This window comes from Chelon labrosus (assembly GCF_963514085.1).
Source record: "Chelon labrosus genome assembly, chromosome: 13".
NCBI lineage: Eukaryota > Metazoa > Chordata > Actinopteri > Mugiliformes > Mugilidae > Chelon > Chelon labrosus.
Window position 1 is genome coordinate 18,535,765 of NC_140346.1, and position 15,205 is coordinate 18,550,969.

The 15,205-nt window shown below is 41.2% G+C and overlaps 2 protein-coding genes and 1 long non-coding RNA gene across 4 annotated transcripts; 2 read left to right on the forward strand and 1 right to left on the reverse strand.

The window, feature by feature from the left end:
• Positions 1-16: 16 nt before the first annotated feature.
• LOC311498719 lies at positions 17-2,441 on the reverse strand. Its single transcript, XR_014699419.1, has 3 exons — positions 2,255-2,441; positions 855-1,130; positions 17-295 (listed from the first exon to the last, which is right to left on the reverse strand). It is a non-coding gene; the product is annotated as an uncharacterized lncRNA (long non-coding RNA).
• Positions 2,442-2,446: 5 nt separating this feature from the next.
• rabgef1l (RAB guanine nucleotide exchange factor (GEF) 1, like) lies at positions 2,447-9,451 on the forward strand. 2 transcript variants are annotated; one of them, XM_084559427.1, is made up of 9 exons: positions 2,447-2,837; positions 3,465-3,658; positions 3,775-3,947; positions 4,279-4,457; positions 5,093-5,174; positions 5,270-5,402; positions 5,488-5,579; positions 5,684-5,940; positions 6,476-9,451. In XM_084559427.1, the coding sequence occupies exons 2-9, from the start codon at positions 3,486-3,488 to the stop codon at positions 6,905-6,907; spliced, it is 1,521 nt and encodes a 506-aa protein (XP_084415553.1). In that variant the 5' UTR covers positions 2,447-2,837; positions 3,465-3,485; the 3' UTR covers positions 6,908-9,451. The 2 variants fall into 2 exon arrangements, with proteins under 2 accessions (XP_084415553.1, XP_084415554.1); XM_084559428.1 differs by lacking the exon at positions 2,447-2,837 and having other exon boundaries at positions 3,455-3,658.
• Positions 9,452-10,699: 1,248 nt separating this feature from the next.
• On the forward strand, positions 10,700-12,742 carry LOC311498096 (high affinity immunoglobulin gamma Fc receptor I-like). Its single transcript, XM_084558537.1, has 4 exons — positions 10,700-10,918; positions 11,064-11,336; positions 11,771-12,046; positions 12,165-12,742. Exons 1-4 carry the CDS (start codon positions 10,819-10,821, stop codon positions 12,539-12,541), a joined length of 1,026 nt encoding a protein of 341 aa, XP_084414663.1. The 5' UTR covers positions 10,700-10,818; the 3' UTR covers positions 12,542-12,742.
• The last annotated feature ends 2,463 nt before the right edge of the window (positions 12,743-15,205 follow it).

Consider the following 15,205-nt stretch of genomic DNA (forward strand, 5'->3'; position numbering starts at 1 on the left):
GTAATATATAGGTTTAACTTTTACGCACTGGCTGCAAAAGGAATAAAAATGTTGGACACACATATTTGTTTGTTACCAAAAAGATTTAATCAAATCAGATTACTAAGTGAACTTTACATATCATGCACAATCATCAGTCACCAGAAGTTATCACATGTGGACTAGAAATGAGGGGACACAATGCAAGTAGTTTTGTACATCTGGTTTTAAAATTGCATGATGGAAAACTTTTAGCATTTTCATTTCTTCGGCTGGGGTGAGTGTAAATGAGCAGCTGTGTTCCTCCTGCGAATCACTGTGGATAAAAAACAGAATAAAATACACAAAATCACTGCCACTTTGTCCTGCGTTTTTCCTTATTGTGAACTCCTCCCATGTAATAACCCAAACCAACAATGAACTGATCCTGAGCTATCTAATGAGGCCAAAGCCTGATGCTGTGTCTCTGTCATCATCTTATCAGTGTGCCACACTGTTGTGGGTGAAACGCTCCTTCTCAACAACTGACATCACACCTTCCCATGCTGCTGTAAACTGTGTTTGGATCCGTAGCTGTATTTTTATCAAGTAAAACCTTTTTTTCCCCCTTTGATATGATGATAAATGAACGAACGTGCCATCAAGCGAAGTGCATGAATCTAAATAAGGATTTAAACCCTTAGATGGCTGCAGCAGCAGTTTGAAATGAAGATACGATCACTTTTCTTCTATTTCAAGCACTTGCTGAAGCTTAAATTCCTGTTCAAAACAAAGTGCGCTATGATGGCGTGAAAGCACAACATTGGATTGTCACACTGCTGAAAAAAATCTGGATGAAGCTCACCTCGTAGCTCCACACAAACACGCCAGCTCACCTGGTTAATCAGTTTACAGACCCAACTCAGTGCAAAGTGTGGGATCTCTACTTCGAAGGTGAAGGATGAACAGCATGCAGGCTGCGTCTCCTTTCCTCTTCACAGTGTCGATGAGACTGCGAGCCTTCTCTGCCCGGGTCCGGTTCTCCTCGATTATCGACTCTCTCTCCCCATCGTTCAAGACACCGTCTTCTAATATGTCATCCAGGAGCTGGAGGATGAGTGCATTGCTCACCTTATCCACAAACTTCCCTCTCACCTTAGTAATCTCATTCACTAGAAGAGGGAACATCACACGTTTCGTATTTAGAAAATGCAGGGGAAGACAAAACTACATTACAATCAGACTTATTACACAACTCTGTAAGCTCCTATATAGGCAAATAAATTCAAATTTTTATATTTTTGTGTGAGTGAGTGTGTCAGAGAGGTTTCTTTTTATTGTGGTTCTGCAGTAGCCTACACTATAGAGCGCGCACGCTTGAGACATCTGTCCTTATTACAACGCCACTGAAAAAACACTTAACCAGAAATACAGTAATAAAGCCTGCTTGACGTTCCCAGTCAGAACACAACAGTATTGCCTTTGTAAAGCAGAAAGTTAGAACTTGCAGTTGGATTTGCTTTAAATTATTTTCTGCAGGTGCGTTTGATAAAGCGGCCACATAGTGTCAAGAGATGTACAGTTAAAATCCACAGAATGAGAGGAAACGTTTAGTTCCCATGCCTCTTAGTAGAAAATATATTTATTATAAATGTGCTTGAGGTGGTGTATCATGATTTGAATTAATAAACCTCTGGCTTTGCACCAGTAAAACTAATTTGTAATTGAATGTCTCATACGAGATTGGGTTTAGACTACTTAAGTTTTTTTTTTTTTTTTTTTAATGGGACGGATGTAGGCTAATCAAAGTGAAACTATAGGGCGTCACGCTGAAAAGAAAGCAGGGATCAAGACACCTAAAATACAATCAATGCCATTTAACCTAACAGGAGATTGATCTATATTGTACCAACACTTTCTTGAGAAGGAGCTTATCCGATTATTTTTTATTATTATTATTTTTATCTTTAGTTTGCTTCCTTATTGCTCTGCGTTATATCCTGCAGCCGTGTGCGTGTCTGCTCAAAGCTGAACTTGACTTTCCGCATACTTTCCTTCACTCGCAACGTTTGGGAACATTTGATCTTCATTGGATTCCAGCAAATATTACTAATTATTTTATTAAAACGACTAAAACGATCAGATTGGTCTTCCCTTTCGGTCTCCACGCCCATATGGTATATACCATTTTAAAAACGTTTGCCACTCACTCAAACTCATCTACAACGGATTTAAAGCTTGAGTTATCGATTTATTTTTTGTTTGTAGAGTGTATTTAAACCACAGATCCTCTTACCTGCCATTGCTCCTAAACCTCGTATGACCGAATAGTTGGATAATAGTGGGTTTACGTTCAAACTCCTCCCCTGCCCGTAGGGACGAATACGTAAAGCTTTGAATCCTTCCTGTCAAGTAAACAACCTAACCAGATCCCTACGGATAAAGCCGAACAAGATTCACAAGTTGAATTTTATTTATAGGTTACATATACTTCATCCTCAATATAGGCTTGTAAAATCAGTAAAAAGCCCAGTGACAGTGACTTTACCCAAACTAGAAATCAAACTGTATTTTTTATACAGTTTATACACTTTCTTTTTTCATACACCTTTACACTTTTTATCGTTTATAGTTTTACAAACGTTTATGAGTAATTAAAAATGTTCAATTGCGACTTGACAACGCGAGGTGGCGGTAAACAAATGAACCTTCGTTTGTAACCCATTTTTAAAAAACACCAGCGAAGAAGAAATAAGTACTAGACAAAATGGCTGTGGGACGAAGCTAGCCGCTTAGCTAATGTAAACATCCACCCAAGAGCAGCCTGGAGAGGGAGCAACGATAACGTTACTCGATAACTTTTTTACCCGAATGAGAGTGTACGTTGACACAAAACCCATAGAGTTGACAGAGAGTGTATTCATAATTGTAGCGATAGTTTTGCTCGTTAGCTTAGCTAGCCACTTTAGCTCTGTAATTAGCTTAGACAGGCACTAAGCTAGCTATATTAGCTTTCTGCTTTGGCGTTCTTGACTATAACAAAGGCGTATCCACATATATCAATATAACGTTTGCCAATATTTAAAGGAAGCATTTGTATTTAAGGGACAACGCGTTTAAGAGTGTAAGAGACAGCTGCTATTAGCAAGCTAATGCTAACTTCGATCACAACTGTTGGGTGACATTCCCTCGGTTTAGCTAGCCATAATATATTTCTCCTCTTGACATTAATTCAGATACATTAGTTAGGACCTGTGTCAAATATTTTAGAGAATACTAAATGCAGCGTTTAGTCAAATAAGATGAGACTGTTAAGCGACGTGTTTGTTTAGGTTCAGACTTGGATGCAGTCAACGCTGTAGAAGTTGTTTGCAATCATGAATAATACATTTAATGTGTTAAATTACAGTGATTTCGTGTTATTTACTCATTTATTTATTTATTTATTACACACGACAAAGCTCAGTTTGGCTCACCGAGTTTTCTGTCTTCTGATTCTACCTCAGTACACCTTAACTTTTTGAAGGATGACGAGCCAGCGGCGTGGGATCCATCTGGACCAGTCAGAGCTGCTTTGTAAGAAAGGATGTGGTTTTTATGGCAACACTGCTTGGCAGGGCCTCTGCTCAAAGTGCTGGCGAGAGGAAAATCAGCGAGAAAGGCAAAAACAGATTCAGGAAGACTTGGCGCTTGCTGAGAGGTTTGTAAATATTCCAAATAAAGTGTATTTTCATTTCTTACCGTTTAATCTGCTCCGCTTGCTCTTTGTGTCCATCTGAACACGGTTTACAGTTGTGCTCTCTTTTTCCCTCCCAGGCTGCAGAGAGAGGAACAGGAAGCGTACGAAAGCAGACATCAGAGGACACAACCGCAGGCCGCTGTCACTCCTGTCAGCAAGTTAGAAGACAGAAAGCCTAAGGAAAAGTCCAGCAAAGTCAACACGGTCACAAAGTTTTTTATTCCATCTTCAAAAACACCTCCGAAAAAAGGTATGCACTGAAAAACAGGTAGCTCTTTGTAGCGCTAGTTATTAATTGTCAGTTTTGTATCGTATTCATGTTGTTCCATTACTAATGAGAGATTGAAAGCTAGCTATTTGATGTTTTTATTCAGTACTAATTTCACAGAAAGTTGTGACACATTGTGGACACCCAAACCTCAAGGCAGTAATCTGTGTTTTCAGTTCAACCACTTCCTTAGATTTACAAACAGTCTGGTTAAATAAGTTGTTAAGTCTACCACGAATAGTCTGTTTCACTGACTGCCGTGATGTTACGACGTTCAGACGTGACTAAAGTTATATTACATTTCTTCCTCCAGATGGTGCTCCTGTGGACACACACCCCAGCCAAAGCCCCAGCTCCTCAGCAAGGCGGCATTCTTCCGTGGACAGTGACCATGCGACGCGAGAGTTCATTGATTTTCTCAAGCCTCTGAAGAATGGCAGGGACATCTTCAAACAATGCAGGGCCTTCACTGAGAGCATGGTCTACAAGCGAGTAAGCAATACTTAGTTGTGCAACTGTGGACAGCCTATTGAGAAATTACTTAAATTTGGACATTCAAAGGTAGACAGCACTCACAGCACTGGAGCTACAGTCCTGTAGTCATTGAACCAGATTATGATACCAAAATCTTTCTGTTTGACCAGTTTTGTTTGAGTGGATTTTGGTTGCATGTAGGTAAACAGTCCATGTGGGAAGCAAAAGCGGCAGAGCGCCCTGTCTGCAAGAAAGCTGTCACACTGCTTTTGTCAAGCAAATAGAGCAAACACTGTTGTAGGTTTAAATTGTTAACCAATTCATAACTGTCTGGTCCCAGATCCTGTCTCTCAACTCGACCTTCATCCTTGCGTCTAAGTTCAGATATCTGGTTTCTGTTAACTGGATATCTGGCTACACTGTAGGCCCAGAAACACTGGCCTTTGGTCCTCCCACCAACGAGGTTAAAGTGGCCAGGAGACTTTTCAGATTCATTACCACTCTCTGTTTCTAACATTACAATTACTGATTAATTGTAGTGACTTTAATGGCTTCAGTTGAAATGCTAAACATTCCACATTTAGTTTTTGAGAAGCATTGTGAAATATTTGCATCAAAGTCAGTCATTTTATTTATTTCGACTCCTTCTCCAGGACATGGGAGCTGATGAAATGTCAGAATGTGTGCAGGACTTCTACCAGAGCCTCTCAGAACGCCTCCTGACCCAGTTCAAAGGTACAATCGACTACGAACAGTAAATCTCACTAACATTATTTAGTGTGTACTGTCTTTCAGTTGTAAATCTGTGTTCTTTTGGCTTCTGTTCATAGGCTCGTCAGATCACGTAGAGACTGTTATGGATGAGGTAGAGAAGTACATGATGACTCGTCTTTACAAAGAGGCCTTCTGTCCTGAGACCACAGATGATGAGAAGAAAGACTTGGCCATTCAGAAGAGAATCAGGTTTCTAAACAAAAGCACTAGAAAAGTTGTTATACGAAGACGCACAGAAGAGTTAGACTAAAGCCCTGATTGTTTTTTGTTACAGGTCCTTGCACTGGGTCACCATTGAGATGCTGTGTGTTCCTGTAGATGAGGAGATCCCTGAGGTCTCAGACAGGGTAGTCAAAGCCATCACAGGTTAGTCCCATACTGGATTATTTTTTAGAAGACCATCCATGACAGGACATACACATCCAGTAAGATTTCCAGTGGTACCTCCTCATACCTCTGCTTTACCCCAGATGTGATTGAAATGGATTCGAAGCGCGTGCCCAAGGACAAGCTGGCCTGCATTACTCGCTGCAGCAAGCACATCTTCAACGCCATCAAAGTCAGCAAGAAAGAGGCTGCGTCCGCAGACGACTTTCTCCCGACGCTCATCTATATCGTGCTGAAAGCGAACCCTCCGCGTCTGCAGTCCAACATCCAGTACATCACCCGCTACTGCAACCCCAGCAGACTGATGACTGGAGAGGATGGCTACTACTTCACTAATCTGGTAAAGAAATCCATACATGCTTGCCTGCATTTATGTGTTTGTCAGTCTCTTGAGTTTCCATATTTCCATGTGTTCTGTCAAGTTTTCTCAACTTCAGCCTCCACAGCGATCATAAAGTGCAGTCAACATGTCGGTAAAATAGTTGGACAAAAACCTTCCCCCTGCAAAGTGAACATAACGTAAACAGTAGATGTTTGGTTTTATGTTATTACGTAATTTGAGTTTTAGTTACAGCTGAGCCATTTCAACAGGCTCTGATGAAATGTTACCACAAGCCACGCTAACATTTTGTGCAACACTTCTTTTGGTTTTATTTTAAGACATCTTGTAAAGTCAATATAAGTCGACTACAACCACCTGCGTTGTTGGTTGTTAGTCTAGTCTGCGTTAGTTCAACACCCATCCTGCTGGGAGAGTGGTTGAGGCGTATACATCTATCTCTTTTCTCTAATTTCTTGTCTGTCTCCAACTACAATTTACAAGTTAGAAGCAGAGACTCTCTGTTAACGACTTCCTTCGTGTCTCCTCTTCACAGTGCTGTGCAGTGGCCTTCATTGAGAAGCTGGACGGCCAGTCTCTGAACCTGAGCTCCGAGGAGTTTGAGCTCTACATGTCGGGCCAGGCGTCCCCACACTGGCCACAGGCCTCTGGAGCTTCCGCCAGCTCCCCGGGAAGTGCGTCTCTCAGTCAGGTCCACAAACGTCTGGACCTGCTAACCGGGCTTGGGGAGAGGCAGGAGCGGGTCATGGAGAAGGCACGTCAGCTGGAGAGCGACCTCATTGACTGGACGGACGAAGTGGAGCAGAAGGTGCAGAGCGTTCTGGAGAGCTTTCCTCCAGAGACGCAAGACCCCGCTGCAGGCACAGCTAGCGGGACAGCGTCTGCCTCGTCATCGGCAATCGACTCTGATAATGTTGAGAACGAGCTCCTGCCCCCACCACTACAACCTCAAGTGTTCGCTGGTTGATGTGAAGTGTTCCGCTCTACAGCAATTCCTCCATCCTCCCCCTTTTCCCGGGTGTCCGAATGCACATACAGCATTTAGTCCGTTTCCACTCCAGCCACCTCTGTTACATCCACACATCATCTCAGAGGCTCTGAAACTATACACAGCAGTAATGTAACTATTAAATTAAAGGACAAGTTTGGCAAGTGCACTTATTGGCTTCCTTTCAAGAAGCTGGATGGGAAGATCGCTACCACCTCCGTCTGTGCAATCAATATAAGTCTCACCAAATTAGCTTAGCATAGAAACTGGAATTAGGTGGAAACGGCTAGCTTGACTAAGTCAATAAACTCGTCCACCAGCACGTCAAACGCACTTATATTAACATGTTGTATCCTGTTTTTGTTTGTACATAAAAATATCTAAGAATAACTGAGCTTCAGAGGTGCTAGTTGGTTGATTTTGTTAGCTTTGTATAAAGCCTTTTCCACACACTTCCAGTCTTTATGCTAAACTAAGCTTAATTACTTGAACAAACAAACGTGAGAGTGGCATTGATCCTGTCATCCAGCTCTGGATGTGAAAGCCAATTAGTGCATTTCCCCAAAATATTAAAAACTATTTTTGTAACATGAGGTGAAGTCTCTCCAAGTATATCCGTCGGGAGTCGCAGGTCAATGATCCAGTGCAGCAACTGCAGTAAAGCTGAGACGGCGTGCTTCCGTCACTACGACTTGTACTGACGTCCTCCATCCAGCCGTGTCCTTTGATGTGATGTCTTTTTGCGCAATATAACCCTCACACTCCTGGTGTTACTCTTGACTGTTTCTTTCTCTGTGACGTGGACGGGGGAAACTTCCAGGAGGCATCCTAATAAGATGTCCTGATCACCTCAGCTGTTCAATGCAAAGGACCAGAATAACTCCACTCTAAGCTCTTCCCAAATACATGTTTGTCCCCGACAATGGCATCTTCAGTACCTCAGTAGTTCTTATCGTTGTTGGATTTGTTTAGAAAGGAAAAAAAAAACAAAAAACGTCTGGATGTGAGTTTTAAATATATTTTTTAAGTCGCATTTCCGAACTTTTCAGACGATATTTTTTTTTGATGGTTTTCCCAAATTGACACTAGGATCCTTACTGTTAAACCTAATAAATTAACATGAATTTCCAGTAAATTATGGTTTAGAAAAGAAATGGGGAAACGTGGCTGACGCATAACTTCCCCTATCTCAGAATACTCTCCAGCTCGTGCTTCTGAATTCTGCTGTGCTTGATGTGTATTTCCCCATCTAGCGAAGACATAGCCAGAGAGGAAAGGCATGTGTGCGGCGGTTGTGCATGTGGACAAGTGTATGTGTTTAAAAAAAAAAGTCCTCCAGTTGTGCGTGCGGCTATCGTAGTCCCGTTCCAATGCCAGACCTCTCATTCCAGTCACAAGCTGGATGTACAGAAGTGATTTTATTTTTCTATAGAGTGGCAGATATACACTTTTCTGGATGCATTAATCCTGTAATATTTACAGTAGCTGCTTGAAGACGTCGTATGAATTCTAATGATTGAATAGTCAACTTCTTAAGAGGGCGTTTTAAGCATGACTACTAAAATGCTCACTTATAGGGGAGTTATTGTTTGCCCCGTCAGAGCTGTTGGATGAAATGGACTAAAAAAATAAAAAACAAAGAGGACGATATTTCCCTGTTAACGTAAGACATTTAAAAAAAAAAAAAAAAAACTCTCCCGGTGCTTTTACTAGTGAAGAAGAATCCTCCGTTTTAATTTATTTTGAAGCACTTTTGTTTGATTTCAACACTTTTCATTCAAAATGAAGGAAGTCTGAAACGATTGTGAAGGATTGTGTCGCGGGCCGCTGCTGCAAACATTTGCTACAGCTGCGTTTTTGTGTTTGACAGTCTTATAGTGAAGGAAATGTTTGGGAAAGGCACATTTTTATTATTTTTTTTTTTTTTTTGCTCACGAGCTAGGGTTTCCTTACGTTGCTAGATTTGAATCTCTGTTGATATTTGGAGCAGATGCTGTCAGATTTTAGTTTGAGAAAAAGGATTTTAATATAAATTTCAACTATAGCTTGAATAACTTCTTATTGCACTGTATGCAGAAGCCATTTATCAGGTGTTTTACCAAGCATCATCTTTGTTACCTTATAGGTTTGTTATTGTGTCACATGGGAGAGATTAAACTCAATACTGTCTCTTATTTAATTGTAACTTATTGGGACAGTGTTGGCATACTTGCATCTATGGGTGTGTGATGATTAATAAAAACAGAAAGTGTCCTCTTGTGTGGTTCCTGTTCATCGCGCTTCACGTGACGGTACTCTTTGTGATGTTGCAAGTCAGGTTTTTAGGAGTGTGCTCAGGATTTGGGCTTTTTTCTGCTGTATTCTGCATCATGCCGGAAAAGTCGTTTAGGGAAATATTAGATTTACTGTGTTCAGGAGTTAAATATGGAGTGATGCACAGAGGAGAAACGGCAACACAAAAACTTTTTTAAGCAAAATCATTGTGTACATTAGGCCATGGTAGAAGAAGAAACTGTATGTGCAAAAACAAGTCGTTCAGCTGCAATAGCGTATTGGTCTGGACAGGTAGTGGTACATACAAATTAAATGTTTCTCAATCCTAAAGTTGTACTTATATTACATTATATACTATTATAGCGACATTAATGTTATTTAATACAACAAATAAAATAGTATTTCATGAGTACAACTAGTTACAAAGAGGCCCCACATCTAATTGCAGATGTGTTTATCATAAGCATTTATTTAGACCTATTTCTAAACGGTAACACGCAGTTTGACTCATTATTCTTTAGTTTTTTCTCTGTGGGGGTGTTTCAGTTCAAACTTTAGATTTCTAAGGAAAGGTTTCTTGTTTTTGGTTCCTCTTTTTTCCTCTGGTTATCAAATGTCAGTGACTGAGATACACCGATCAGGCATAACATTATGACCACCTCCCTGATATTGTGTAGGTCTCGTGCCTCCAAAACAGTTGAGACTCATCAGAGAATGGACATGGACCTTCTGAGGGTGTCCTGTGGTGTCTGGCAACAGAATGTTGTTAGTGGGGGTCCTTTGGGTCCTATGGTCTGGTCTAGGTGGGTGGTACATGTCTATATAGTCAGTGGTTTTAACTGCTTTAGTGGCTGATCGGTGTAACTGGATCTCAGATAATAATTTGATTAAACTAAGTATCAATAATACAGTAACATAAAATAATTTCATATGACAAAAAAAAAGAAGAAAGACACATTTTTGATTAGTACAATATAACCAGTTATTAAAAAAAAAAAAGTTGGAAATGAGTGAACAGCAGTTTTGGAAAATGGGATGTCCTGTGTGATGTGTTAAACCTCAGGAAACCAAACGCACATTTTCACTTCCCTTTCTATTGAAAATAAATTCATCCTCCTAAGTTTCTGTTTCTCACAATCAGGACATTCACAATGGACACGGTCGCTTCCCTCCTTGGTGAGTTTTTCTTCAATTCATTCAGAAAAAAAAAATCTTGTTTCAAGCAAATTTGAAGTGTTTAATAATCTGCAATAATTTGTCATTTTCTATTTCAGTTCTCTCGACGCTACTGCAGCTTGGAGCACCTGGAGGTATGCACCGAATACATTTGACATTATTTAATATTTTATCTTAATAATCACCGTTCACATTTATTAATGTGATGAACTAATAACTTGTATTGTTTTGGGGTGTATGTCTCTACAGCTCCCTCTGCGACCGAACTCAGAGCTACTGTCGAGATTGTGACGGGGGCTTCAAGGATCTTCACGGGGGAGACTGTGCGGCTGAGATGCCACGTCCAAGATGAGCACGGGTCTGTCTGGAATTACCAGTGGTTCAGGGACACCAAGCAGCTGCCACAGACTGAGCAGGTATTGGTTCTGTGGAACACCAAAATGGACGATGGAGGGAATTATTACTGCCAAGGAGTGAGGAAGACAGTGGTGGGAAACATATACACCCTGCAAAGTCTACCTGTGGAGATCAACGTGGATGGTGAGAACTCGTTTATTAGTACAATCACAAATTGCATTGATGTCACAGGTCCCTATTTCCCATTAACACTGGAATCAGTTAACACTGATCATTTGTTGCCCGGAGATCTGATCTCGAACTAACCTTATCTCTAATCTTTGTCCAGGAGGGTGGGCCATCCTGCAAGCCCCACCTCATCCTGCCCTCGTTGGGGACACCTTGAGCTTGCTGTGTCGCATCCGAGGCAAGCCCCCAATTCACGAGACAATTTTGTACAAAGATGGTGTTGAAGTAATGAGACAGGACGGCCCCAATCTACGTTTGACCCTGACCAACTTGAACCTGGAGGACGAAGGGATGTATTCTTGCAGGGCTTCCTGGGACGTGCAGAGACGTACGCACTCCATAATCTCGGTTGCCATTCATGTGCAGGTCTTAGGTGAGTTTCTATCAGCTTGTTTATGATGGTGGTGCAAGAGAATAGGCAGACATTTTGGGAAATATGTTTATTAACAACAACTGATTTAAGCAGAAAGCAGTGATTTGGTTGGCTGCGGGAGTCTAACTGACTTGAGGGAGTTAATAAGAAGTTGTCCTACAAACTGTAAAATTGTCCATAACACCACAAGTTATTGTTTGCTTGATTATTCTGAATTATAAAAGTTCAAAATATTCTTTTCAGCAACTCAGATTTTATATGGATGAAACTAAATGGAATCTTTAATTAGAGATGTTAACGGGTGCTGGTGGGAGGATGTTGTGACACGGAGAAATGAAAGTGGACATCATATAAAACAGGAAAAAAAATAACTACTATTACTATTAACTATTACTTTAAACTAATCCTGTGTGTCTCCTGTGGCTCTTTCCCAGAGGTTCTCACGCAGCCAATTGTGGAAATTGTTTCTGAGCCTAAGCTGATTGCAGTAAATAAAATGAAGGTCATCTGCCACGTCCAGTACAACGCCCGTGCTCCTGCCCCTCCAATAAACTTCTATTTCTACAAGAATGAAGCCCGACTGGGACCTGCAACCTCTGAGAACCATGACCTGGTCAGACCGGCTCCGGGGCAGTACAGCTGCAGGGCCAAGGTGCCTGAATTGGGCCTGTCAAAGTGGAGTGAGCCAAAAACCTTTGAGCAAATCAGAGGTACTTCAAAGTAGATGCTGCTACCTAAACCCAAATTTCTGAATTGTTAAAAGTGGAAAAAATTTGTGCAGCAGCTGCAAACCTTCTGACGTCACCTTCCTTGTCTGTGACACAATAGGGGCGCACATGGCGCATCCGCGTGGACCATCCACTCACCTCAGCCCGAACCCTGCACCTCAACAAAGAGTGGTCCAGCACTCCAAATTAAGTCCTGCTTCTGTTCAGTACACCAAGGAGCCCAGCCAGCCTCCTCTGAAGCCTTCACAACCAAGCAGACCTTCAACCGTAGATCACGCCCTGACTCCAGCAGCTCCGCCGACATCAGACCTACTCCCCTCACATGGATACACTGCACCTCCGCTCACCGATGACAGCGTCAAATCCCCAAATCCTCCTTTAAAACTAGAAGCCTTCCAGCCTTTCACCCCAACTGCTACTCCATCACCAGGCACTGAATCCCAAGACAGTAGTGATTTATCTGCAGAGACTTTCTGACAAGTTAATACACATCATAATGACGCATTGTGATAACGCATGGTCGACTCACCTTTAGCTTTCTGTCATCGATCATAGTGGGCTATTCTACTGCCAATAATTGTGTGGCATTCATGCTTCACACTGTCATGTACCCAAAGGGATCTGCTGCCTTGTAGTGTCATATTTTTAAATAAAGCACGCCATAAATTAGTCGTACTGTTGGACTTTATTGTCAGTGAATTTCTTTTTACAGCTCTATTGTACAACAATACTGACAGTTTACAGTAGAAACAAAGATATAATAAAAATAATGTATATCATCGTCATTTCTTACCCGATTCTGGACAGATTTACAGTAAGATAAACGATACAGCTAAGGATCACAGAGATTCTCTCTTTACAATAACACATACATCGTTTCTAGCATTTAGATACAGATAGTCTATAGGTCATAATAGGTGATAATGTAGCTGGAAAGGAAACAGTGGTGAAACCTTGCGACCCTATTTCACCGTTTTCACCTTTGTTGCCAATGTCACCTGCAAGGTAAGGGGGACTGCATCAGAAATAGTGAACTATGGCAACAACATAAAAGATTCATCCATCGCCTAATCTGTGCTGTACCTTTTTGTCCTGGTTTCCCTGGAATTCCTGGTGTACCATTTGTCCCGGTGTTCCCTCTGTCACCTTTATCCCGTGGGAAATTTACACGATAGGGCATAATAATTATTGAAATTTTAACCACTGCTACTAGGTGAAGGAGAAAAATGTGTTTAAAGTCTCTAAGCCTGTTCTGGCACGGCACAGGGTGACCGACTTTGCTTGAACTCTTTGTGTTTTGTTACTTTGGTGCAGATTCTTTAAATAGTAATTTAATGGACACAATAGGACTGTTTCACTTCCCTCTGGTTGAAAGTCCCGATCCTTTTACAACTCTAACTCCACCCACATCATTCTTTGGTGTGGTCAGCAGTGGGCTCTGAGGCACTTCTATGAAGATGACGGTCAGTAATAGAAAGCTTTTACCAAACAGGGATTAACTGCAAAAACAAGTCGTTCAGCTGCAATAGCGTATTAGTCTGGACAGGTAGTGGTGCATATAAATTAAATGTTTCTCAGTACTAAAGTTCTACTTATATTACATTATATACTATTATATCAACATTAATGTTATTTAATACAACAAATAAAATAGTGTTTCAAGACTACAACTAGTCACAAAAAGGCTACACATCTAATTGCAGATATATATTTATCATAAGCATCTATTTAGTCCTATTTCGACACGGTAACACGCAGTTTGACTCATTATTCTCTAGTTTTTTCTCTGTGGGGGTGTTTCAGTTCAAACTTAAGATTTCTAAGGAAAGGTTTCTTGTTTTTGGTTCCTCTTTTTTCCCCTGGTTATCAAATGTCAGTGACTGAGATACACCCATCAGGCATAACATTATGACCACCTTCCTGATATTGTGTAGGTCTCTCTTGTGCCTCTAAAACAGTTGAGACTCATCAGAGAATGGACATGGACCTTCTGAGGGTGTCCTGTGGTGTCTGACAACCGAATGTTGTTTGGGGGTCTTTGGGTCCTATGGGTTGAGGGGAGGGGCCAGGTCAACACCTTGTGCTGTGTTTTTGAGTTGTTTCTAAACGGTGTGTGTGCATGTCTGTGTCAGGCTGCATCATGCTGGGGATGGCTGCTGTCATCAAGGAGTGTCATTGCTGTGGGGTGGGGGTGCCTGGTCTGGTCTAGGTGGGTGGTACATGTCTATATAGTCAGTGGTTTTAACGGCTTTAGTGGCTGATCGGTGTAACTGGATCTCAAATAATAATTTGATTAAACTACATAAAATAATTTTGTATAACGAAAAAAAGAAGAAATACACATTTTGATTAGTACAATATAACCAGTTATTAAATAAAAAAAAAGTTAGAAATGAGTGAACAGCAGTTTTGGAAAATGGGATGTCCTGTGTGATGTGTTAAACCTCAGGAAACCAAACGCATATTTTCACTTCCCTTTCTATTGAAAATAAGTTCATCCTCCTAAGTTGCTGTTTCTCACAATCAGGACATTCACAATGGACACGGTCGCTTCCCTCCTTGGTGAGTTTTTCTTCAATTCATTCAGAAAAAAAAAATCTTGTTTCAAGCAAATTTGAAGTGTTTAATAATCTGCAATAATTTGTCATTTTCTATTTCAGTTCTCTCGACGCTACTGCAGCTTGGAGCACCTGAAGGTATGCACCGAATACATTTGACATTATTTAATATTTTAACTTAATAATCACCGTTCTCATTTATTAATGTGATGAACTAATAACTTGTATTGTTTGGGGGCGTATGTCTCTACAGCTCCCTCTGCGACCGAACTCAGAGCTACTGTCGAGATTGTGACGGGGGCTTCAAGGATCTTCACGGGGGAGACTGTGCAGCTGAGATGCCACGTCCAAGATGAGCACGGGTCTGTTTGGAATTACCAGTGGTTCAGGGAAACCGAGCAGCTGACACAGACTGATCAGGTATTGGTTCTGCGGAACACCAAAATGGACGATGGAGGGAATTATTACTGCCAAGGAGTGAGGAAGACAGTGGTGGGAAACATATACACCCTGCAAAGTCTACCTGTGGGGATCGACGTGGATGGTGAGAACTCGTTTATTTGTACGATCACAAATTGCATTG

Excerpts from the sequence above, each read along its gene's own strand:
- rabgef1l (XM_084559427.1), top strand. The coding sequence starts at position 3,486 with ATGACGAGCCAGCGGCGTGGGATCCATCTGGACCAGTCAGAGCTGCTT. Across the intron at positions 5,175-5,269 it reads CCTCCTGACCCAGTTCAAAG|GCTCGTCAGATCACGTAGAG; the intron begins GTACAATCGACT and ends TTCTGTTCATAG. Across the intron at positions 5,403-5,487 it reads GCCATTCAGAAGAGAATCAG|GTCCTTGCACTGGGTCACCA; the intron begins GTTTCTAAACAA and ends TTTTTGTTACAG.
- LOC311498096 (XM_084558537.1), top strand. The coding sequence starts at position 10,819 with ATGGACGATGGAGGGAATTATTACTGCCAAGGAGTGAGGAAGACAGTG. Across the intron at positions 11,337-11,770 it reads CATTCATGTGCAGGTCTTAG|AGGTTCTCACGCAGCCAATT; the intron begins GTGAGTTTCTAT and ends GCTCTTTCCCAG. Across the intron at positions 12,047-12,164 it reads AACCTTTGAGCAAATCAGAG|GGGCGCACATGGCGCATCCG; the intron begins GTACTTCAAAGT and ends GTGACACAATAG.